The sequence below is a fragment of the Panthera tigris genome, chromosome X (assembly GCF_018350195.1).
Source record: "Panthera tigris isolate Pti1 chromosome X, P.tigris_Pti1_mat1.1, whole genome shotgun sequence".
Classification (NCBI taxonomy): domain Eukaryota; kingdom Metazoa; phylum Chordata; class Mammalia; order Carnivora; family Felidae; genus Panthera; species Panthera tigris.
Window position 1 is genome coordinate 32,607,197 of NC_056677.1, and position 26,295 is coordinate 32,633,491.

The 26,295-nt window shown below is 42.0% G+C and overlaps 1 protein-coding gene across 1 annotated transcript in view; it reads left to right on the top strand.

Moving 5' to 3' along the window:
* Positions 1 to 362: 362 nt before the first annotated feature.
* The window catches only part of LANCL3 (LanC like 3), a 93,193-nt gene continuing 67,260 nt past the window's right edge, over positions 363 to 26,295 (top strand). Inside the window, exon 1 of the mRNA XM_042974757.1 lies at positions 363 to 935. Within this exon, the coding sequence (XP_042830691.1) occupies positions 363 to 935 (573 nt within the window). The remainder of the gene's footprint in view (positions 936 to 26,295) is intronic.

The window sequence follows — 26,295 nt, forward strand, 5'->3', positions numbered from 1 at the left end:
GCGTGGGTCCTGCCGGAGATCACCTCGGCCCCTTGGAGAGGCGGCCGAGCTGCGGCGGCGCAGGAGGGGGCGGGTTCGGCGAGGGCGCGGCCTCTCGGAGGGGGGCGTACGACGCGCATCCCCCGCGGCCGCCTGGGCCACTCGGGAGCTTCGCGGCAGCCGGGTGCCCCACTTGGCAACCCGCTCCGTGCTTCTTCCTCGCGCCCGCCTCCTCTTGTCACCTCCCGTCTCAGCCTCCTTGCTCCATCCCCGCCGCATCAACCGCCGGCCGAGCGCCTCCGAGAGCCAGAGGTGGTGCGCGGGGCTGCAGGGCGCGCCCTCAGGCGGACCCCGGCCCGGCATTGGGGGGCACGGGCGGCAGCATGGACACCAAGCGCTGCTTCGCCAACCGCTTCGATGACTACCAGGGCAGTCTGCTGGCGGGCCAGTGCGAGGAGGCGGTGGCGCCCTTGGTCACCGCCACCATCGAGCGCATCCTTCAGGAGCTGCCCCCGCTCGGGGGCGGCCCTGAGGCCCGGGGGGCGGCGGCCGCGGCCAGCAGCTGCCAGGGAGGGCTGTACGGCGGCGTGGCCGGGGTGGCCTACATGCTCTACCACGTCTCGCAGAGCCCGCTCTTTGCCGGGGCCCGGGAGCGCTACCTGCGCTCGGCCAAGCGCCTCATAGACGCGTGCGCCCGCGCGGAGGAGTGGGGCGAGCCGGACGCCGACACCCGCGCCGCCTTCCTGCTCGGGGGAGCGGGCGTGTATGCCGTGGCCACGCTCGTGTACCACGCCCTGGGACGGTCCGACTACGTGCAGCCGTTGGGCAAGTTCCGGGCTCTGTGCGCCGTCTGCGCGCCGGTCTCCTTCCTGGAGTGCGGCTCCGACGAGCTGTTCGTGGGCCGCGCGGGCTACCTGTGCGCCGCGCTGGTGCTCAAGCAGAAACTCGCCCAGGAGGTAAGAGGCAGCCCCGGCCGCGGGGGGGCGCTCGCCGCCGGCCCGGCCCTTCCCGGGACTCCTGGCGGCGGGAGCAGCGCTCCCTGGCTCTTGGTCACTCTGGCGCTGTCATTTCCTTAGTCTACAGAGGTTCATCTCCGGTGTTTGTCTTCCCTTCTGTCTCTCATTTGTTGGGATTCCGCGCCTCTGCGCTTTGTTCGTGTTTTGCGCCGAATGCGGTGGCCTCCCCAGGTGCCTCTTTGCGCAACAGCTTCAGGGAGGCCCTTTGAAGTGAGAAAAGAAAAACTAGAAAATGAAAGGGATATCCCTTTCTTTGACCCTCCTGCCAAAAAAGCTGAAGCACCCTCGAACCTTAAGAGGGCTAGCAAAGTACTGGAAGTTTTGGGGGCTGGATATGCTATCATTGTTTGTATCGCTAACGTGGAGGTAAATTGCTTTGGCGACCGATCTCCCCCATTCCCTGCGCCCCGGGTCTGTAATTCAGAATTCCTGCCCAGCTGCGGGTCTCCTGTGCTTACTGTTTGCTTACTATTCAGTTCATCTCAGGGCTCTTTGAAAATGTATATCTGATGGGGCTGTCCTCTTTTAAATACATAAATGCAAACAGAATTCTACCCCATTATAATAGAATGCGCATTTTTTCATTTTAAAACGCGTAGTTAGGATTGTCAAGACAACAGCATACTTGACAGGGCAGGTTTTCTTAATGAAATAGCTTTGCAGTGGCTTCTTGAAGTGAATTGGATCTCACAACTACATATGGGTTTTTTTTTTTTTCTGGATCCACTTTGAATACAGCATGTAACTATTAGAAAAGAATGTGCCAGTTCCTGTGGTGTAGGGGGAAAAAATCCTCCAAAGGATCATAGTAACTAGAACGGAAAGAGGCATTTCATTCATAATCCACTGGAGCCAAATATTGTTTTAGGGAGGAAGTGACACATTTAACTTTATTTGGGTGAAACAGGCGTTTGAAGAAAACTTAAAGGTGCACAGAGTGTTTTAAAAGTGTAATTAGATAACTTCCAAGATAACAGGAAGACTTGATATTTTTTTGTTTATTTATAGCAGGTGAGGTTGATCCAAGTGAGAAAAAAAATCACTAAAGACTGTGCACTGTGCTAGCAGGACAGCAAAGATCTGTGTGACAAAGTTGTCTTGAAATAGTTCACTCTGCTTCTGAGTCACTGTTATCTGCTAGCAGTTCCCTAAGGGCCCTTCCAATTGTATGAAACCTTTCGGAAGGCCACGGGGCTATTTACATATCATTTGCATCACATTTGCATCTGCTCCTCAGACCTTGCAGTCTGGTGGTAGGCAATTTTCAAATTCGTTATTTGCTTCTTTCCTTTGCATGCTTTGGGGCCTTCTCTCCAGAATGGAGTGACAGAGTGGAAGACCCATCAGGTCATACAGGTGGAAACAGACCAACAAGGACTCCTTGCCCCAAAACTGGTGACCCAGGGCCAGTCTGAAACGCTGATCCAAAAAGACATTTATTAAGACCTCTCTTCTGCCTTCCTGCCAAGCCAGATGTATCTTTTTATACTAATCAATTTGAGGTGCTTTGGCCCCTGCTCCCAGGAGATAGAACAAGCTCTGAGGGTTAACATACACACACACGCGCGCGCGCACGCTCTTAACCTGAGCAAGGAAGCCAGTCTCCGTGCCAGCCTCAGCTGCAGTAATCTGAGAAATTCAGGCTTGAAAGGTGCAGGGCAGGGGCTAAGCATGCCTGGCTTGAAGCCCTTATGAGGGGAAAATAGAAATCTTCTGTCCCATCCCCACTCGCGCGTCCTAGCCAGCATATGGCTTTGCCCTCAGTAGATGATCCATAAACCTTGATTAAATTGAGTTGCGGACTTCTGTCATTTCTCTCTAAAGAATCTGTTCTTCTATCCTGGGTTTCCTTCTTTTCAATGTCATTTATATGCACTTTCCTCTGGCAGTTCCCTCAGTTCTCACCCTAGTCTAGATCCTCCCCACACTACTTGGCACAGCCCTGGCACCTAATAAATAGTTGAACAAATGAATCCCCATTTACTAGGATTAGTGCAGTGTACTCTGGGCTGGATTCTCTCAAGAAATTGCATGTACCTCTGAGAAACCAATCTTAAAAGTACTTCATCATGTTATTTCCCCATTCAACATCCTGCGGTGGCTCCCTATTACCTTTTCTCCAGTGGCTTCTCATCTTTTTTAGAGCTAAGACACTTAAAATGGCTGACAGGGTCCCACATGATCTGGCCCCCCTGCATACCTCTTCCACTTTTGCTCACTCTGCTTCGACCACACTGGCCTTCTTGCTGTTTCAGGCATTTATTGTCTCGTGATATTTGTACTCGCTGTTCCCTTTGCGTGGAATACTCTTCCCCTAGCTATTTTTATAGCTAGCTCTCTGACCTTGTATAGGTCATTCCCTCATCAGTGAGGCTTTCCCTGTTCACCCTGCTTAAAACTGCAACCTCGTCCCCTGATTTCTGCCCTTTTCTTGTTTCATTTTGTTTATGTTCTTTCCCAATTAGAATATAAGCTCCGTAAGTGTGGAGAGTTTTTGTATTATTGCTATATTCCCATATTAAGGTGGCGCCTGGTACATATTTAGTTACCTCAACCTTTCTTCTGGTATTATTGCAAATATTGTTTACTCTGTGGCTTGCTTTGCCACTCATTTTTAATGGTGACCCATTTATCAATATTTTCCTTTATGGTGGTGGCTTTTGGTGTTCCATTGATAGGAATCCTTTCCTACCACCAAGGTCTCAGCAAATCTGTGTTGACTGAATAAGTGAATACTGGTCTCTTAGAAATTTTTTTGGCGTAACCTTTAGACCAGTGTTTGTTGAACTTTAATGTTCAGAGGAATCACCTGCAGATCCTGTCAATAAAATACAGACTGATTCAGCAGGCCTGGCATTGGACCTGAGATTCGGCATTTCTACCAGGTCCCAGGTGCTCCTGCTGGTCCAGGGACCATGCTTCGAATAGCAAGGCAGTCCAGTGCTGCATAGGTTTTGGCGTTATACCAGTCATGCCTGCTAAGAGATAGCATAAGATACCTTTCTCTGAAGCTTGATCTATTTTTTTCTAAGGTTGTAGTTGAGAATACTGATTACTGTCTCCTATCATGCTCTTGTTGTAAGGATCCACAAGGGGAATTTCTCTCAGTACTTAGACACAGGAATAGTTGTGCTCTTCCTGGAAATTGATTGAATTTTTTAATCTTCAGAATATGTCACATAACTGACATGTTCCTCGCTTGATGGTGGCTACTGGGAGGCATATGGCAAGAATTGTCCACATAAGCTTGGGTAAAGTGCCTTATCACATGTACTTTTGTATGCTAGTGTTTACCCAGGGGTTTATAATTTTTTTCTTTCTTAGTTTACCCTTTTCTGAATTTTCTTTCTTACATTTGATTTTATTGTTGGCTTTTATAAGATTCAGAGAGAAGAAAAAAATGTGTGTATATGCATGTAGAGAAAGACAGCAAAAGGAAGTGTCACTCTTACCAGGTAAGATATTTTTGTTCAATTTAGCTCTCCTGGAAATACTCAAGGGAAGTAGCTTTGATGGTTTGTTAGGCAGATATCCTTGAGCGATGGGACACTAAAGTCCTGTGAAATCACACCATAAAAATTTGTACTGGGTCCACTATGCTTTCCAGATTGGTGAAAATGTAGCAGGGAAAGGGAAGTTAGAAAAAAATGGTGGAGGGATAAAGGGAAGGCCTAGGGGCCACAGTTAAAATAATTTTGCCACTGGAGACCTTGGACAAATAATTTGACATCTCTGAGCCTCAATTTCCTTACTTGTAAAATGGATAAATGATAGCTTCGTCATTAACTTATTCTGTCGTTTATTCCTTCATTCCGTGAATGTCAGGTTTCTACATGTTCCAGGCACCTTGCTGGATGCCAGGAGTTAGTAGTGAACAAAAATCAATGTAATTATGTTATCGCAAGTGCTCTGAAAGAACTTAACAGAAAATAACTGGGGACGGGGCAGGAGAGGGGAGGGGTGCTGCTTGGCAGACATTAGACAGGAAGATTTCTCTGTGGAGGTGATGTCCTGGCTCATCACTGAAGCATGAGAATGAAGTGGCTGCTTTAAGAGCAGGCATTCCACGCAGAGGAGACAGCAAGGACGAAGTCCCCAAGGTGGGAATCCGCTTGGAGATTTCACAGAAATGGAAGGCTGCCAGCATAATGGGAGCAGAGCGAACAAGGACTAGAGGGATGGGAGAGCTCCAGACCAGGTAGGGGTGGGGAGCAGGGTCAAATCAGATCCTGCAGGGCCAGGTCAGTCAGGAGTTAGCACATGCTTCAGGTGTAAATGGTAATGTCTGTATCTTCGTTACCTTTGAAAAAGATCACCCTAGTTTTCTGTATGGATAGTGGATTGAACAGTATTAAGAACAGTCATAAAGGGGACTGGTTACAGGGGTCCAAACCCCTTTTGTGCCAAGGACTCCTTTATAAGTTTGGTGAAGCCTTAGCATTTTTAGATGGATAAAATTAACACGTAGGACTACAAAGGAAACCAATTACATTGACATCCAGTTACCAAAACATTTTTAAAATTGTGATGCAGTAGCGTATGTGTTTCTTTATTAGCACATTAAATAACAATATTTTGCAGCAAGCCTAAGGATTGTGGTACCTTTGAAACAGTGATGAGGGTCAACGATGTTTCGAGCTGCCTTCAACAGCTGCGGTGTGACAGGAATATATCTGTGATTTTATAGGTGGCAGAGTCACAAGTACTTTGGTAGTTTGTGGTCTTCATTTGTAACGAAAAAAAAAAATGCTAAATTGTTTAAATGAGATTTGAGAAAACCCAGATGTGATTTTATTTCCCCAACCAAAGGGAACTGTTCGGGAAGTTGCTGTGGTGACTCACTTTAGGTAAAGTGCCTAGTGTAGTGCTGGGTGTATAGTAGCTGTTTAATGAAATCAATGTTACTCCCTCTCCTGTCTACTAACAGAAAATCGAAAGTGATTCTGAATAGCCCATAGAAAATTACACGCAGTAATTTGAAGGAATCTATCTTCTTGCCATGATTTAAAAAAATATATATGTATATTGCTGGATTGTTAATTGGGTCCTTGGCTCACTCCTAAGGCAGGTGGTTGGCAGCTGTGTAAGTGGGGATGCTTTTAGCTGCAGATAATAGAATTTCCAGTAAAAAGTGATCTAAATAATGGAGACATTTATTACCTCACTTTCTTGTTTTTTAATTTTTTTTAACATTTTATTTTTTTTTTGAGAGAGAGAGAGAGAGACAGAGCATGAGCAAGGGAGGGGCAGAGAGAGAGGGAGATACAAATCCGAAGCAGGCTCCAGGCTCTGAGCTGTCAGCACAGAGCCCGAAGCGGGGCTCAAACTCACGAACTGAGAGATCATGACCTGAGCCGAAGTCAGATGCTTAACCGAGTGAGCCACCCAGGTGCCCCTATTACCTCACTTTCTAAAGGGTGTCAAGCTAGGCCATTTCAGATTGGTCCAGCAACTCGAGAAAATCATCAGAACTCCAGCCCTTTCCAACCTTTTTCTCTGCAGTTCTCAGCGTCTGAACTATCTCTCTAGGGTTGTAAGATAGTTACTATCATTCCAAACATTATGTTCCCTTACACCTGAAGTAGAAAGGAAGGATCTGAGGCTTTTTTCTTTTTTCTTTTTTTTTTCATTGTATAAAACGTTTTATACTTGAAGAATTTCCCTTCTGTCTCATTGTCCAGCACTGGCCACTTCTGGTTTCAGGGGAGGCTGGGAAGACTAGTGTCCTCCATTTCTAACCTCTGTCATTGGATGAAAGTTCTGACCAGAAAGAAGAAAGGCAAGGGAAATGGCTGTTGAGTGGTTACCAAAATGTCTACCTCTTGACACCCCTCGGCAAGGTCTGTCTTATCACCTCCTGCTTCCTTGGCTATTGTGAATAGTGTTGTAGTGAACATGGGGATGCATACATCTTTTTGAGACCCTGTTTTCATTTCCTTTGGATAAATACCTAAAAGTGGAATTGCTTGATCGTCTGGTAGTTCTATTTTTAGTTTTTTGAAGCACCTGTTTTCCATACTGACTGTATCAATTCACATTCTCACCAACAATGCACAAGGGTTTCCTTTTCTCCACATCCTTGCCAACACTTGTTGTTTCTTGTCTTTCTGATGATAGCCATTCTAACAGGGGTGAGGTAAGATACCATAGTGGTTTTGATTTGCATCTCCCTGATGATTAATGATGTTGAGCACGTTTTCATGTACCCATTTTGGCTATTGGTATGTCTTCTTCAGAAAAATGTCTATGCAATTCCTCTGCCCATTTTTAAATCAAGTTTATTGAATTGCTAGGAGCTGTTTATATATTTTGGGTATTAACTCCTTCTTCAAAATATGGTTTGCAGATATTCTATTCCATAGGTTGCCTTTTCATTTTGTTGATGATTTCCTTTGCTGTGCAGAAGGTTTTCAGTTTGATAGAGTCCCACTTACTGATTTTCACTTTTGTTGCTAGTGCTTTTGGTGTCGTATCCAGAAAATCATTGCCAACACCAATGTCAAGGAGCTTTTTCTTTCTTTCATGTTTTACAGCTTCAGGTCTTATGTTTAAGTCTTTAATCCATTTTGAGTTAGTTTTTATGAGTGGTGTAAGATAGAAGTCCAGTTTCATTCTTCTGCATGTGGTTATTCAGTTTTCCTAGCACCATGTATTGAAGAAACTATCCTTTCTCCATTGAATAGTCTTGTTCCCATGTCCAATATTAGTTGACCATGTATGTGTGAATTTTTTCTGGGCTTTTGATTCTGTTTCGTTGGTCTATATGTCTGTTTTTATGCCAGTACCAGGCTCTTCTGATTACCATAGCTTCATAATCAGGAAGTGTGATGCCTCCAGCAGTGTTGTTCTTCCTCAAGATTGCTTTGGCTATTTAGGGTCTTTTGTGATTTCATATGTATTTTAGGATTCTGTTTTTTAGTACCATGTTGACTAGCAGTGGTGAGCATGAGCACCCTTGTGTCTTGTTCCTGATCTTAGAAGAAAAGCATTCAACCTTTTATCATTGAGTATGATGTTAGCTGTGGGCTTCTCTTATATGGCCTTTATTATGTTGAGGTATGTTCCTTCTATACCTAGTTTGTTGAGAGTTTTTATCATAACTGGATGTTGAATTTTGTCAACTGCTTTTTTTCTGCATCTGTTGAGATAATTGTATGATTTTTGTGTCCTATTAATGTGTTCTATCACATTTATTGATTAGCATGTGTTGAACCATCCTTGCATCCCAGGGATGAATCTCTTTTGGTTATGTTGTATGATCCTTTTGATGTGTTGTTGAATTTCGTTTTCTAGTATTCTGTCGCAAATGTTTGCATCTTTATTCATTAGGGATATTGGACTGTAGTGTCTTTATCTGGCTTTGGTATCAGGGTAATATTCCTTCTTTTCAGTTTTTTGAAAGTGTTCAGGAAGGACTGATGTTAATTATTTTTTAATCGGCTTGGTTGAATTCTTTAGAACCAGTTGGTCCTGGCCTTTATTTGATGGAGGTTTTCAATTACTGATTCCATCTCCTTACTCCTTATTGGTTTGTTCAGATTTTCTATTTTTTCATGATTCAGTCTTGGTAGATTGTATGTTTCTGTGATTTCATCCATTTCTTCTAGATTGTCCATTTTGGTGGTGTATAATTGTTCACAGTAGTCTCTTATCCTTTGTATTTGGGTGGTGTCATTTATAATGTCTCTTTCTTTCCGATTTTATTTATTGGAGTCTTCTCTTTTTCCTTGGTCTAGCTAAAGGTTTGCCAGTTTTGTTTATCTTTTCAAAAAAACAATTCTTAGTTGATCTTTTCTGTTGTATTCCTAGTGTCAGTTTTGTTTCAGCTCTAAACTTTATCACTTCCTTCCCTCTAACTTTGGGCTTTGTTTTTTTTCTTCTTTCTCTAATTCCTGGAGGTTAGATTGTTTGAGATCTTTTCCCCCCTGGTTTTTCTTAAAAATTATTACTGTCCTCTGGGCATCTGTGTGGCTCAGTCAGTTAAGTGTCTGACTTTGGCTCAGGTCATGTTCTCATGGTTTGTGAGTTCAAGCCCCATGTCGGGCTCTGTGCTGACAGCTTAGAGCCTGGAGCCTGCTTCGCGTTCTGTGTCTCCCTGTCTCTCTGCCCCTCCCCGACTTGTGCTCTGCCTCTCTCTCTCTCAAAAGTAAATACACATTAAAAAAATTATTACTGTCCTCATACTCACAAGGTAAAACCAAACAATTAGAGGATACAGAAGGATACATAACAAAATGAACATCATTGTTAATGATTTTTTCTTTTTTAGACACATTCAATGTAAAATACCTATATCTTTATCCATCTACACAAATGATCATATTATATATATTCTAGAGTTTATTTTCTTAACGTACCTTGGACATCTTTACACATGACTGCATAGAGAGAGGTCTCATTCTTTATACTGGTTTGATTACATGGCTATACCATAATATAACCATTATTGATGGACATGAAATGGATTTAAGTTTTTTTATTTTTTTGCTGTCGAAACCAATGCTGTAAAGAACATACACAGATAACAAGCATCTATACATACACAATACTTACATGTAATGTGCACCTACATACATGTCTTTTTATACATGTATCTTTGCCTTCCGTTGTGCATGTAGGTTAAAATTTTTAAAACACAATTGCTCAGAGTTTACAGATACTTTTCATTTGCTAGAGATTATCAAAGCTGCTTTCCAGAAAGATTTCATCAGTTTCCTCTCCCTCCGTGAGTGTTTGGGAGTGCTGGTGTTTTCCTCATTATTTTTGACGTTGGGTTTTATCAGACTTTTAGTATATGACAGACTGATGGGTGGAAAATGAGGATGGAAGTTTCTAGGGTAGAAAATGAGTCCCCTTATTGTTCCCTTCAACCCCCACCAAACAGAATACATAGGCAGGATTTCACTCAGTCTGGATGTGAGTGGTCTCTGTTTGTAAGCAGCTGTGTACTGCACCCCACATCAGCAGACCCCTGAAGTCTGGCTCGATATGACGGCAAGTTGGGGAATGTGGATTTTTGTAGGCTGAGTCCAGTTCCTAATTGCCTGATCATAGACTGCCTAGGAAGTGGGGCACTTCTGTGGATTATAGCTTAGATCTTTTGTTACTCTTGAGCCAGAACCCTGTAACTGCTAAAAGGATGTAAGAACAGTGATGGATCACTTACTGCTTATGCTGTTGTAAGCACTTTACATATTTTATGTTATTTTATACTACCAGCAATGTTATGACTTAGGTACCATTACACTCTCCATCGTACCCAGTCAGGAACCTGAGGCACAGAGAAGTTGTGGAAGTTGTTCCAGGTTACACAGCTGGTCAGCGGCAGAAATAGGGTTCTACCCTCTACAGGCTGATTATCAAATCTGTGCTATCAATTAGTGCTTCTCACACTTTATTTTTTTATTATTTTTATTTTAGAGCCCAAATCTAGAGGGAAGAGAGAGAGAATATCTTAAGCAGGCTCCACACTCAGCTCTGAGCCTGATGCAGGGCTTGATCCCACAACCCTGGGATCATGACCTGAGTAGAAATCAAGAGTCAGACACTCCACCGACTGAGCCACCCAGGCGCCCCTTTGTTGTGCAGACTTTCATGTGCACACAGATCTCCTGGGGATCTTGTTAAAAATCAAGTTTTGATTCAGCAGGTCTGGGGTAAGGCCCAAGATACTGCATCTCTATCAGGCTCCCAGGTGGTATTGCTGCTGGCTCATTAAGCAGACTTGAGGAAAAGCTCCAACTCACTGTTTTTCTTCCAATTTTATGGGATTGCCTATGAACAGATTTGACCGAGTCCCCCAAAACTTCACGATTTTCATCATTTGTCTTTTGTACTGAAGATGATTTCCATAAATGCCAGAATATTAGCTTTTCAGTTCGCAGTTAATGCTTAAGGAAAAATACCCTGCCTTGGCCCATCCCCTTGCAGGTTTAAGGACTCTGTTAACATCTGTGAATGAATGCATGGATTTCCTTTTTTTTTTTTTTCTGGTAATTATACTTTCATACTATTTTCTTAGAATTCCTTTAAAGGCTCAAATAGACCAAATTCCAGCAGTTTTAAATTATTTCATAATAATAGAAAAGATACTTTATTACAACATTTCCAGATGAGATAGAAAATATGATCTTGATGCTCATGGAACCACTCCCATTTTAGAACCATCCAATGTAATTTACCCATGTGATGTATTGCTGCCCTACTCTAGTTCACATGGAAAATGCTAGACCTTTTCCTGTTTATTTTTTACGATACAGTGATTTAACAAACCTACTCAGTAATGCAGATTTCCTTAGATAGAATTTATTCTTAGCTTTCATCTATTAATCCACATGCCACTAAAACCTAAAATTTCCGTTTGTATTGTAATTATTTGGCAAGAGCATGGTTTGTAATTTTCTTATTAATGAATACATTGGGGAAAATGTGCACAGTAAAAATTCTTTTAAATGTATTGAATTATTCATTTGGCCAATAACTTAACCTCTCTGTGTTCTCTGAGGAGGTTGTTTCTATGGAATTTCACTATATTGATTGGCCTCTGAATGTGAAAGTGATAGATTGTATTAATTTTTTATTAACTTGGCTGTTTTCATTCTTGCTGGTTAATTTAATGAGTGATGTTTGTCATGTGACTGGCTCCTACAAAACACACAGTAGATTTCTTTTGAGTGTCAGGGAGTTCCTTTAATATCTCCACATGGTGATGGTCTCTTGGCAAACTGGCCAACAATCCATGATGTGGTCAAGTTAGTGTTTTTCTTCATGATTCACTTGTACTGACTGATCTCTGACCTGTATTCATTAATTAAGTACACCTCGGATGTGTGGTTTGTCCCAGAGAAAAAAAACATGTTCTCGTGCATTATTTGTGTATGTCTAAGTCCACTTATCTTCTCCTAATTGTTTTCTTTATGGATTTAGTTACTAGGGAAACCTACCAAGTTAACAGACTCATTACTCTTGGGGTGCTAGCCACTTGGACAAATTAAATTTTCAGGAAGTTATTTGATCCATCTTTTAGCAAGCTGAACAAAGAATTTGTTCTGTGTAAGATCATATTTCCTTTTCTGAATAGCTTTACCCATTCAACAGCCCAAAAATATAGGACTTTGACACATTCAAGTGCGAGTATTGCTACCTGGCCCATAAAGAAGCTGTTTCTCAGATAAGAGGCAGTCCTACATACTTCATGGGTGAGAACATCATCTAAATTAGAGGTGGCAAAACAAATATTGGTCATAGCACTATGTGCAGTTACCTGTCACTGTGCCCATCTGCTGGCTCCATTGCTTTGCATGGAATGTATTTCCCTGTGCTCAGTGGTGTGTTGAAATCTAGTGTCCATGGCAACTAAAACATTACCAGTCTCAAAGCAAGCACTGTGGGGACCAGCTGAATCTCCACTTATACAATGACTTTAGGAGGGAGCTACATTCCTAGCAGACTTTACAGCTATCTAAGGCTGAATAGATCCAGTGCTCAACCAGAAAGGAAGTATTATTCTCATGCACGTTCCAAAAATATAATCTTACTATTTGAAATGTTCTTTTCTTCATGAAGCAAAGAGAAGTGCACATGCATCACGAATCACAACTGCTGAAGTAGGTTGGTCTCTCAATGAAGGCATTAGAACATAGTGGTCAAGGGCAGCCCTTTCAGAGTCCAATAGCTGTGGGATTGAAGCCTGGCTCCACCACAGTACTTGGTTGATCTTAGCCAAGTTTCTTAGCGTCTTTGAGCCTGAATTTCCTCATCTGCAAAATGCGATCCAAGCAGCACTCACCTTGCAGGTATGTTATGAAGATCCATGGCGGGGGGCACCTGGGTGGCTCAGTAGGTTAAACATCCAACTCTTGATTTGGGGCTCAGTTCATGATCTCAGGGTCATGAGATCGACCTCTGTGGTGGGCTCCATGCTGAGAACTCCCCGCCCCCACTCTCTGCCTTTCTCCTGTACTCACTGGCTCATTTCCCCCTTCTCTCTCTCTCTCTCTCTCTCTCTCTCTCTCTCTCTCTCTCTCTCTCTCTCTCTCTCTCTCTCAAAAAGATCCACTGAGAATATGCATGTAATATGCTTAGAGGGTCTGTTAGGCACAGAGTAAAGACTGTAAGTCAGCCATTATTAGTATTTTGAGTATTATCATCATCATTGTGAAGTGATACTCTGTGTTGGCTAAATAACATAGGTATGCTTTTTGGACATTGAGCCAGTCTGTCTAATATTCCTTGTGGTGGCATTCAGAGCCGCTGTGCCCCTCCTCCCCCGCCCCCAGTCACAGCAACAGACCTTTGAGATCTTCATACAGAGGCCATAAAGGGCTGGAGGGATATCTCTGCCATGCCATGCAGGATTAAGCTGAGCAGCTCAGAGAAATTGTGTGTCAAAGTAAATTGAGTGGCTGGTCATCACCCCTAAGACCCGAACTTATGTGTGCTGCCCTCTGCACTTTACTTTCTTTGGGAAAAGGGCTGTCCTTTTCTTAAAATTTCAGGCTCTTTGTGGACTTATTCTAGGAATTGGCTTTCTTGTGTCTCTGATGTGTACTCCTCAGAGTAAATCACCTAATTGGCTTTCATCGAGTGGAAATTGCTATGCAAGTGATGTTGGAATATTTCTTGGTCTGTTCCCCTAGAATCTGAGTGGCAGATTCAGGGAACTCTCTCTTGCTCTTAAGTTCTCTTCTTCTAAAGATCATTTGCTTGCATGGCACTAATTCAGAATTTGAGACGAATTTCAATAGTTGAATCTGGTGAAGTGACAACATCAAATGAGTTTTCCTCAGCAAATGTTCCAGATCGTATATATTTGGTAGCTTGTTTCAGAAAAGGATTAATACAATTAAGGATTCTTTCAAGTGTTTCTTAAGCTTCTGGGCCCAGAAATTACGTTTTTCTTGCATTAATGCACTTTTCTATTTGCGTTTCAACACCACGTCACATAGGCTCACTGTCAATTCTACGAACTTAAATCAACCTTTTTCTCCTTAGCTCCCAACTCCTGTTTATATTCATTTATAACATAGTCTTAATATTTACATTGCTCTAAGAATAAAAGTATGACTTCCTCCTATCCCTGATCATCGAGTGGTTATGTATGTTCATTAGTGGTGCTTACAATCTTCACTACTACCAACTGGCTCTAGGTCTTGGACTTCATCTTTATGGAGGTCTGTTATATTTTTCTCTGATCTGTGGCCTTAGGTCAGTATTTCTCACATGTGAGCATGTATTAGCACCCCTGGAGGGCGTGTTCTAACACACATGGTTGGGCTCCATCCCACTTTCTGATTCTGTAGGTCTGGAGTAGGGCCTGAGACTTTGCACTGTTAACAACTTCCAGATGCTGCTGCTCATTTGGAGACCACATATTTAGAACCACCGCCTTAGACTATTCCCATAACCTTGAGCAGACCTCTCAGAAATGTGGGAACTAGGTGAAGGCGTAGGGTGATAGCACCCCAAACCTTTAATCACCACCAGAAAATAACTCAAGGACAGGACTTACTATATGACAGGCACTGTGATCAGCATATTTTATCCATTTTAGGGGAAAAAAATTATGACTGAGGGAGGTTCAGTAACTTGCCTGTCATCACACAGCTGGTAAAGTTGTTGAACCCATGTTTGTCTGACTGTAGAGCTACTTCACTTCCAGGGCTTTAAGTCAGGTAAGACTTGTGCATGTTTTTCTACTGAAGAGGAGAGTGAGTTGTACCCAAACATTTGGAAGAATAGACTCTACGAAGCTAAAGTTGTTACTGAAGTTTAACTTAGAATTGAATAAAAATGGGGGCGCCTGGATGGCTCAGTCGGTTAAGCGTCCGACTTCGGCTCAGGTCATGATCTCGCAGTCCATGAGTTCGAGCCCCACGTCGGGCTCTGTGCTGACAGCTCAGAGCCTGGAGCCTGTTTCGGATTCTGTGTCTCCCTCTCTCTCTGACCCTCCCCCGTTCATGCTCTGTCTCTCTCTGTCTCAAAAATAAATACATGTTAAAAAAATTTTTTTAAAGAATTGAATAAAAATGGCAGTACAAGAAGGTGTTCTACAATTGTCACAAACTTCCAGAAGCCTCAGCTTTCTGGAACACTAGAAAGGTTCAGGAATGGGAGGTTCTCAAAACCCATGGTGGTAGTGTGGGGGCTTGAGTCAGGTCTGAAATAGAACTAGCTGCAAGTAGCATAGCATGGTTAGATCTCTGGATCCTTTCCCAAACCCAAGCAACTAGATTATGGTCTTGGGCTAGTTCTCCAAGAGCTGACTCTGGGATGTAGATTGATGTGGAAGTGCTTCATCAAGAAAGTGTGTCTAGGAGAATCCAGCATGGGGGGGAATGGGGGGTGAGAGTGAAGGACAGGAAGCCAAGCAAAGGTGTGATTTAGCTTAAGTCCCAGCTCTGTCTCCTCCTGTAGAGGAGCTCTGAAGTGTAAGTTACATCACAGAGTTTGTCCTGATTAGAGGCCCACTCTTAAACCAGAAATTCACTGCAGCTGGGGATGTGGGCTGGAATCTTCACAGGTATGTCCATTCTGTTGGCATATGGCCAATGTGGCTCTTGTAGCCTAAAAGTTGAACCCTGGAAGAAGGCTGCAGGTGAGGGTTGTTAGAAGCAAAACACATGGACCCTGGGGGCGGGGGTGGATTCATAGATTCAGTGGAAAGGATCTGAGGGGATCTGGTAGGAACACACAGTTCCAGACCTCAGTAGAAGGCTTGATATTCACGTTCTTGACAGATTGAATTAGAGAACTCTAGGCTTTGAGGCCCAGGTCACAGTCAAGGGCAGAGATGAGGTACTTCACTGAAAATAGCAACATTGCATGCTGAATGGTGAGACATCTCCCCTGCCCCCCACAACACGCACGCACACACACACACACACCCTAGCCTCTTCCTTAACCCCCAGAACACTAGGAGACATGCCCACCAAGTGGCAGACTGAAGGAGGGCTTATGGTTGTCAAATAGATTCAGCAAAAAAGAACCACAGATATTGGCATCTGTAGATGTATCCCCTCCCAATGACAAAGCAGTTACACTGCCTTGTCACCCTACAGTAAATCCCACCAATTGGCTCTCATTCTTCCCCATCCAGAGTTCCCAGTTAGCTTTTTAGGTTGAGGCTCTTAAATAGAACCTGTCAGAAGACCTTTGAAGAAAGCATCTGATGTGAAAGACAGTGATCATAACAGGAAAACCAAACTTGGAGTAAATAGTTAATATTGGGAGCAGAAGAAAATTTCCTGAGTGCCCAAATCTATAATTAATACTGTCAGAGAGGAAAGCGATCACATGTATGAAGGCAGGATGTTATTGAAAGCAGTATTCAGAGGACAGAAAAAAAACTCGTTGAAATTAAAAATATGATCGCAGAAGTAAAAATAATTCAGTAGAAAGAGTAGAATATTAAATTGGGGAAATGTTCCTTAAAGTTCAGCCAAAAGACAATGAGATTGATAAAAAGAGCAAAGACTGATTAGAGGAAGTCCAGCCTCTGTCTAGTAGTCCCAATAAAATAGAACAAAGTAAATGAAAGGGAAAGATGATGGAAAAGACTCAAAAATAGTTTCAAGTGCAAGACCTGAGTTGTCAGATTTAAGGGGCCCGACAACATGTTGAATGGAAAAAGAAGAAAGAGCTGCTTTTTTTAAAAATGTAATTTATTGTCAAATTGGCTAACATACAGTGTGTAAAGTGTGCTCTTATTTTCGGGGGTAGATTCCCATGGTTCATTGCTTACATACAACTACCCAGTGCTCGTCCCAACAGGTGTTCTCCTCAATGTCCATCACCCATTTTCCCCTCTCCCCCATCCCCCCCATCCACCTTCATATGGTTCTCTGTATTTAAGAGTCTCTTATGGTTTGCCTCCTCCCCTCTGTGTTTGTAACTGTTTTTTTCCCCTTCTCTTCCCCCCATGATAAAGAAGAAAGAGATTCTAAAGACTTCCAAGGAGGAAAAAAACAAAACTGGTTCTGTAAAAGGATTAGCATTGGGCTTTGAATAGCAATTGAGGAAGCTACAAGACAATGGAGCAAGGCCTCCAAAATTCACAGAGAAAATTACTTATTAGCCAGAATTCTATAGCAGCCAAAATGATCAAGTGTGAGAGTAGAAAAAAAAAAACATTTGCAAGGTCTCAAAAACAATTAAAATATTTTTTCTTTCAAAAGCAATTTTTTTTTCTTTCAAAAGCATAAGACCTAAGTACTCTAGGCTCACAGAATATATGTTAAAAGAATTTAGAGGCCAGAGGTTCCAAATAAACCAGCCACCATCTGGAACACTGCAACAAATTTTTAACTGGTAAAAAAAAAATATTTTTGATCCATTGCAAAGGAGGACTGAACCAAGAAATAGGACAATATGGGAATCTCAAAACCTGGAGCCCCATTGCAGGTGGAATCATAGGAAGCTCCCAGAGTGATGGTAAAGACAGCCCAAGATGACAGCTGGGCTTGAAGGCAGCCTTGAAGGCAGCCAGTGAGTACTGAAGCAGGGCTAGAGCTGGAATGTTGACAAGAGGGGAAAAAATTAGGTGGCCTACCTGATGTGTTTCCGTATACCTAAGGGAGTTTTGTAGGTCAGTTGGAAAGTTCGGGCATGAATTTGTTACAGGCAGAAAACCCAACAACAATAGAAAAAGAAAAGACAATTATTAACCCTGAGGTGGGACCAAGTAGGAGAAAAGAAATGGTAATCACTGTACCTAGTTTTGGTCAGTGAGTGTCGATTGAACCAAATATTGTTTTGGCAAAAAATGTAATAAAACTATTTTGGGTGTTTGAGAAAGGAAATGTATGTATGGAGAGATAAGAGAGCTAAATCTTCATCTTCCATGTTAGGAGATTAATAGCACCTAAAATGGAAAATTCAGGAAATAGCTGTATAAGAAGAAATATGAAGATAAATAGGTAGCAAAAATACAGGTAAGTGTTTGAAGTTTTTGCCTCAGAGGAGCAGAATATGGATGGAGAGGGGCGGGGCAGGAGCCTGCTAACTCCTTTTTAAAGCAATGCACGTGTATTTTTTTTTTTTTTTTGAGAACTCTCAATACCAAGAAAATAACTCTTTTTAAAATTAACCTTGTGCTTTTGAGTTGTGATCTCTCCATATTCTGTTCTGTTCTTCACATTTATGCTGTTCCTGCTCAATGATTCAAAAGTGTGCTGAGAGACCGTTTATGGAATGTTACCTAGTAACGGAAATAATGTCATTTATAGGTAAATTTTGTCAACAAATATTTCCTCGTCAAAAATCTGGCTTGATCTATCCCTTATATCCTTAGAAGTCCTACTAAATTAAGAAATAATGGTATTTCATTAGTTTGAATGGTCAAATAGCTTTGTGTCCGTTAAAATCTTCATGTGGTTCAATTTAAATAGTCGTGCCTTCCTTAAGCCTAAAGTATTGGCTTTATTAAGGACCAGAGCTACATTTGAGCTTGTACCCAGGAAGGAGGAGGAGGAGAGAGCCCAGTTAAAATAATTACAAGTGAAAAGATGATTAGAATATGATAAGGACTGGTTGAAACACTTATGTAAAGCAGAACAAGAATAAAGTGCTTCCAAGTCATTGCAACCAATAGTAACTAATAATTATATAGACCATTAAGTCTGCTCAGTACTTTTCACATAAGCTATCCCATTTAGTTCTCACAATATCTCTTTAAGTTAGGTATTATTACTACTACCATTTTCAGAATAGAAAATAGAAAACATTGCAGAGAGGTTAAGTAGACTTCTCAAGGATATAAGGTTGATAAGTAGGATAAAGATAACATTTCCAAGTCCAATACTTTTGATAGGAACCAACCAGTTGGAAAGAGACAAGAGATAGAATCAGAGTTTACCTATAGGACTTGCGGCTCCCAACAGATAATGGACTGAATCTAGTCTGGAACTCATGTTCTCCTCTGAGGTCATTGTCTGCTGCTGTGGGCTGCCGGTACCATTAATGATGTTAAAATTCCCCATTCCCTAAATATACTAATCACTGTTCACTGAATGGCAGATCATCATTTCCATTCATGGAGAGAACCCTTGAAGGAGTTGGCAGAGCCCCTAAATCGGCCCTGGGGATCCAGGAATGAATTAGTTGCTCATTCCCACCCCCGGTTCCTCACAGCAGCTTGAAAAGTCAGAGACAGGAGGTGTCTGGAAGGCGTTCAGGTGCCAGTGAGACGTGCCCAAATAGAGCATAGTCCAAGAACTGGTAGTATGATGTTGAAGACCAGCATGGACAATAACGGGTGAGGATGGAACGTAGATGGCAAATTGTGAGATAAATCATCCCTAGCAGAAAGTTTCTAACACCACATTTGTTATTTTTCTGAGTTTCTTTTGTTATTTTTCTCACAAGCCCTTTTTCTTAATCATTCCCTTTCCGTGGCATGTCTGGCTGCCCTTTTGGGTGTACCGTTCACTGCACATTTCATGTTTGTTTTCATCTTACACGTTTCCGAGGGAACCTTCCCTGCAGCATACCTGGGGCAACTCCGAGCCGTTAATCTCCACTCCCTTCTTTCTACTACTGAGCCGAATAATAAGCACAATCCTGGCAAACAGAGGATTCTTAATACTTATTTACTGAAGGAAGGAAGTAATGCAGACGAAATGTTTTTAATTTCATAAAAGTAATAACCCCCTTTATTTGAAGCTCAGGAAGGAACAACCCATGTTTTAAAAGCAGCTCTTACCTAAATGTGTTGTAGCTTTTATGGGTCTGACAGCAGAGCCACTTAGGATTAAATATTTGATGGACAGGATACTTGGTTACTCGTGAATATTGTCATATTTTCTCTCACAATCAGCTTTGTGACAGCCAGAGGATGGTAAAATTCTACCACTTTCACATTACAAAATGAGAAATTTACCCAGCTTGTGACAGTTCGGAATGATCCACTTCGGCATTTCTGGGCTGACACATAGTACTCTCTGATTGTTAACATTAGAGAGACCTTTTAGGAAACTATAATTTTGGACTTGTACAGTACCTGACATCTAAAAAGGTTTCTCTTTTGCTTTTTAAAATAATCTACTTTTATATTCATGTGGGTGATAAAACCTTCTGTATGTTTCTCAACCTTTATCTCCCCCTGTTATAAGTTTGCTTTGTGCTTGGTAACCACTGACAGATGTAGACACCTGATCAGCTATTAGAATGTCTTTTTTGTTTGTTTTGAAGGACTTAAGCTTTTCCTGTAAAGAAGAAAATAACTTACAGCAGAGAACTGTCACTTTAATTGCATATGAAAATACTGTTACTTAAGCAGTTGTTAAATATTTATGAACCATGTATGTATAAGAGTGGAAGAGTGCAGGCGCTTTCTGTAAGTATACTTTTACTATAGCTGAGAAATGAATGCCTCATCAAATCCTTGCATAGTGAATCAACAGATAGCTGAAGAGATCATTGAATCTGAGAAATTAGAAGGAAATAGGAACCTGATTTTTTATACAGCATCCTATGACTTAATATTTCTCTTCAGCTTAGTGTGAGCTTTTAATGAGCAAGATGGTACCCGGTACGGCACAGCTGTTTCTGATTTCTGCTGTTGAATATAGACCAACGTGTAACTAACTCCCCATCAGCATTCGCAGCAGAGAAAAACCCTCAGTTCTTCCTCTTGGTGCTTGTGACTTCTTAGAGATTCTAAGTAAAATTGTGTCAAAATGGCTCTTGGGTATATATCTAGGAATAAAATTTCTCAGTCAAATGGTAACTTTAACATTTTATGAAACTGACAGCCTGTTTTTCTAAAGCAGCCGCACCATTTTCTATCAACACCAGCAATGTATGAGGGTTCTAGGTTCTCTACAGTCTTGCTAACACTTGTTATTATCAGATTTTTTTTGATAGCCACGTCAAGTGGGTGTGAAGTGATATATAATTGTGGCTTTGATATATATTTTCCTGGTGACTGTGATTTTAAACATCTTTTCATCTGCTTATTGGCCATTTGCAAATCTTTGGAGAAATGTCTTTTGGCCCGTTTTTAATTTGTAATTGAATTATTTTTTATTAGCGAGTTGTAAAAGTTGTTACATATATTTGTGTTGTATATATATGTATATACATACATATGTATATATATATATTTTTTTTTTTTTTTGAGGGAGTGTGAGCGCATGACCATGGGAAGGGCAGAGGGAGGGAGAGAATCTTAAGCAGGCTCCATGACCAGTGCAGAGCCTGATGTGGGGCTAGATCTCATGACCATGACATCATGACTGTGAGATTGTGACCTGAGCCAAAATCAAGAGTCAGACGCTTGACCAACTGAGCCACATAGGCCCCCTGATTATATATTTTGAATACAAATACCTCATCAGAAATAGGATTTGCAAATATGTTCTCCCATTGTGTGGGTTGTCTTTTAACTGTATTGATGAAGCACAGAAGTTTTAATTTTATAGAGCCCAATGTATCCACTTTTTCATTTGTTACTTGTGCTTTTGGTGTTCTAAGATGAATACCTTGAGTTCACGATGCTCCCCATTTTTTTGATATCGGGGCTTCTCTACCTTGGCTGCACATTGGAATCACCTGGGGAACTTAAAAATTCCTGAAGCTCAGGCTGTGTTCTAGAACAATTAAATGAGACTCTCCTGGAGTGGGGCCTAGGCATCAATAGTTTTATAGTTCCACAGGTGATTCCAGTGTGCAACCAAGGTAGAGAACCAGGGCTCTGTATCCCTCTGGGATCGGAATGGACATACAATACCTTTTGTATCACTTCATATTGCTTATCCTTTCTTTTACATTTGCCATTTTGTTATTTCTCTGTGTTACATTCTAGGCAACCTCTTCAAATCTATCTTCCAGTTCACCCGTTCTCTTGAGCAACATTTCACCTGTTTCGCCCATCCATTCAGTTTTATGTATGTCAATTTTGTTTTTCTTTTTTGTAAGTTCCAGGTGAGCCTTTCTTAAGATTTCATGTTGCTTGTTAAGTTTTGTGATTTTACTTTTTTTTTCGAGTTTTTTTTTCTATTTTATTTTATTGATATAATTTAATGTCAAACTGGCTAACATACAGTGTGTAAAATGTGCTCTTGGTTCCTGGGGTAGATTCCCATGGTTCATTGCTTATATACAACACCCAGTGCTCCCAGCAATAGCACTACGTGGAGCTTTTTTTTTTTTTTTTTAAGTTTATTTATTTAGCGTGAGAGAGAAAGAATGTGAGAGTAGGGCAGGAGCAGAAAGAGGAGGAGAAAGAGAATCCCAAGCAGACTCCGTGCTATCCGCACTGAGCTCCATCTTATGAACTGTGAGATCATGACCTGAGCTGAAATCAAGAGTCTGATGTTCAACCGACTGAGCCACCCAGGAGCCCCAACCTTTTTATGGAGCATTTAATGCATTGTTTGGTATATAGTATCCGTTAATTTAAGTATTGGAAATCTTTGGTGGTCTAATTTTCTTGTTTGTTGTTTCTGCATATTGTCACTCATGGTGGCTTGTTTCCTTGGGTTTTTACTCTTTTACCATGCACACATATTTGGTTGATTTTAATAAGTGGTGCCTAAACAGGATGCTTTCTTACAGAGATTTGTGTTTGTTCTTTCTGGGATTCAGGAATACCCCCAGCCTGGAACCACTTTGGCCTTTTTCCTGAGTTCCCAGGTTAATACAAGAGATATCAACATTTGCCCTCAGGGCAACCTTCCCTTGCTTATCACATATACTTCAGCTCATGTTATTTATTTTGTTTCACATTTTTAAGGGGGACCTTGGGACTTCCCCTTATTGTATTTGAGCCTAACTATGTATTGGTAAATGGGTCTTGTGAAGGATATACAGTATTAAATCGATTATAAGACTTTGCCATTTATATGATGCATTTTTCTCATGTACCAGTGAGAAAGAGCAAAAACAGTCCATTAAACTGACACAATACTTTTTTATTTCTTAAAGAGTTCTTTTTAGAGTCATTTTAACATTGACTTTTATCATAGATCACTCTTGTGTACATCTAGAAAAATATAAGCAAAATAAATTTGTTACGGTATTCATAAAACTTTCTCACATTCACACTCCAACAGGTCTGAATTGCTATCTCCTTTGACTCGCTGATGTCTGTGATTTTTCAGCAAATACAGTCCCCTGTGCCTTCAAAAGCATTGCAATGCAACATTTCTTAAAAGAGTGTTCTACTGGCATTTTTTTCCAAATAGTTGACATCCATTTTGGATGTTTTGATGCACATGCACAGACCACGTGAGCCAAGTCCTACTGCCTCCAGACAGAGAGTGATTTGGAGATACATTCTGATTTCAGAGATGTTAAAATGTAGAAAATAGGTGCATCTTAGAATTGATGAAATTACGTTGTTCCTTTATTAAAAGGAAAGGCCTTTCTGAGTATTTAGACCAGTGCCACTCAAAGAGTATCTTGTAGGCCAGTGCCATTCTGCAAATGTGTTACTGGTCTAAAAGGGTATAAGTACAGAAATTGAGAGTAAGCACTTAGGGACTTCTTTAGTAATTACACCAAAAACTTTTGTCGGTTGGATCTAATAATAAAAAAAAATGGACTTGTATTTAATATGTATTGTAATTTAATTTTCTGGCAGTGGATCAGTACGTTATTTTTTTTAATTTTTAATTTTTTTAAATGTTTTATTTTTTTAAATTTTTTACATTTATTTATTTTTGATAGGCAGAGAGAGACAGAGCACAAGTGGGGGAGGGGCAGAGAGAGAGAAGGAGACACAGAATCCAAAGCAGGCTCCAGGCTCCGGGCTCCGGGCTCCAGGCTCCAGGCTCCAGGCTCCAGGCTCCAGGCTCCAGGCTCCAGGCTCCAGGCTCCAGGCTCCAGGCTCCAGGCTCCGAGCTGTCAGTACAGAGCCCAATGCGGGGCTCGAACTCACAAACCGCGAGATCATGACCAGAGCTGAAGTTGGACGCTTAACTGACTGAGCCACCCAGGCACCCCAAATGTTTTATTTATTTTTGAGAGAGGGAGACAAAGTGCAAGCAGGGGAAGGGTAGAGAGAGGGAGACACAGAATCCGAAGCTGGCTCCAGGCTCTGAGCTGTCAGCACAGAGCCTGATGCGAGACTCAAACGCACGAACCGTGAGATCATGACCTGAGCCATAGTCGGACACTTAACCAACTGAGCCACCCAGGCACCGACGTATGTTACTTTAGAAATAGAAAAGCAAAATCGGTCCTTCACCACTGATACTCTGAATGGCATTGATCTTAATAGTTCTCAAAGTTTAGCTTCCAGCAAAATCACCTGGAGAGCTTGTTAAAAGACAAGTCTCTGTGCCTTGGGTTAAGTGTGGGATGGGATGTGAGAATTTGTAATTCTACCAAGTTCCCAGTTGATGCTGATGCTGCTGCTCTAGGAACCTCACTTCCGGAAACACTGCCTTGGACCACCACACTGCTAGAAGCAGAAATATTTCCAGCTCGGTTTATAGGGCAAGAAATCCTGATGTTCTCTTGGAAAATGCCTGCTTCCGGTGAACACTCTTAATGAATTTAAAATAAGCTCTCTCAACTCGAGTTTCATCTCCTTTCCTTGATACACTGTCAAGAACACCACTGACTTGCAGGGCTGACACAATCCATGGAGGCTGCAGGGTACATGTGATTTTATTTGATTAGATGATCACACTCTTAGTAGAGCAAAATGTGCCTTTTACTTTTTAAGCAAAGTGGTACCATGATTTGGGTGTACATAAGCTCCCAGTTCTTAAATAATGCTGCGGACGATCTGTCAAAGCATTCTAGGGTCTGACCAAGTAGCACAAGTGCCCAGGATAACCCTTTGTGGTGGCATAGTGGCATAAACCAGACAGCACACCAGGCTTCTGGGATATTTGTGTTGCTTTGTTGAAGTGACAGGAGGAAGCATCTTTATGAGACGCCTGTCTTGCATATCCACAGCATAGCTCCTGGCAACAAGTGTCATCTTGAAGAATGTGTATTAACCTTAGAGACCTTGATAAATGACCTTTTAGGGGAAAATTAATATCTTCAGACCAGTTGAATATATTAATCATTGGTGCCATGGGCAGAGTAAATTTTTTTTCTGGCTGCCATGGCAAATACTATAAATCTTTGCAGCGTCCACAGGCAACATTTATGGCCCACTGAATGTTAGACGCTGCCTGCCATTCGCTGGCATGGGAATACTTTACATCCCCTGAGTTCTGGTGTTGTAACGTGCTAGCAACGTTCTTAGAGTTTTAAACCAGTGTTTCTCCAACTTCAATGCATCTGAATCACCTAGATAACCTATTAAAGATCTAGGACAGGACCTGAGATTCTGCATTTCGTAGAAGCTTCCAGTGATGCCATTGTTCCTGCTCTGAAGACCACACTTTGAGTGGCAAGATGCTAAACGCTTTTGAACCACCTCCTTTCAGAAGGGTACCCCTTCTTTCAAACTAGCAAGTGGGGTCCTGGCATAGCTCTTCACCCAGAACGTTAGCCTCCTCACCCAAACTAGTCATTGCCCACATCCTTCTGTTCACTTAGAACATTCTGCTTACTCTGTAGACAGTCTTCTCATCAGGAGCCACTCCTTTTATGTCTGTGTCCTTTAAGGTCTTTTTGCTTTGGCCATTAAAGATGTCAACTTTATTCCCATCAGAAAATGCTGTTGAGCCAAGAGTTGTGATGAGTGTCACCCTGAAGGTAACCCCACAGCATCATATCAAAGGAACAAACCCCCAAGTCCCAAGGAGAAGTGTAGGATGCAGGCTGTGTGCTGTGCCACCTGATGACGTCCTCAGAAGGCTATAGTTTTCACGTGCAAATCCAACTTAGTGATCAGTGGTGCATGGAAGTGAGTACCGCTTTAATAACAGTTTCATTGCTTGCTTTGGTCTTGAGGGGGGAATAGAAGTGATGAGAAGAGATATTATTAGAGTCTATGTGCAGCCATTGCTCACTGTGAGGCCCTCGTATGCTTCTTTCCCAAGGAGCAAAGGACGGTATTCTAACAGGGATTATCTCAAACAAGGAAATCTACTCAGATCTGAACGTGAAAGCTGGATTCCTCTCCTGGCGGAATGTATCGGTGATGCATTTAGTTGTGGTAGCAAACCTGGCTCACGGTGGCTTAGGCAGATGGGGTTTTTATTCTACCATGCAAACAAGTCTGCAGTTAGGTGGCTGCTGGCATGTGTGCGAGAGTTGGTGGCATACCTCTTTGCCTTTCCCACCTGAAGGTTGCAGGGTCTGTGGTGAAGCTCCAGATACAATGTCTGTGTTCAAGGCAGGAAGCAGAGGGAAGGCTGTCCTATGTCTGGACCCACCAGGGAAGCAAAATCTG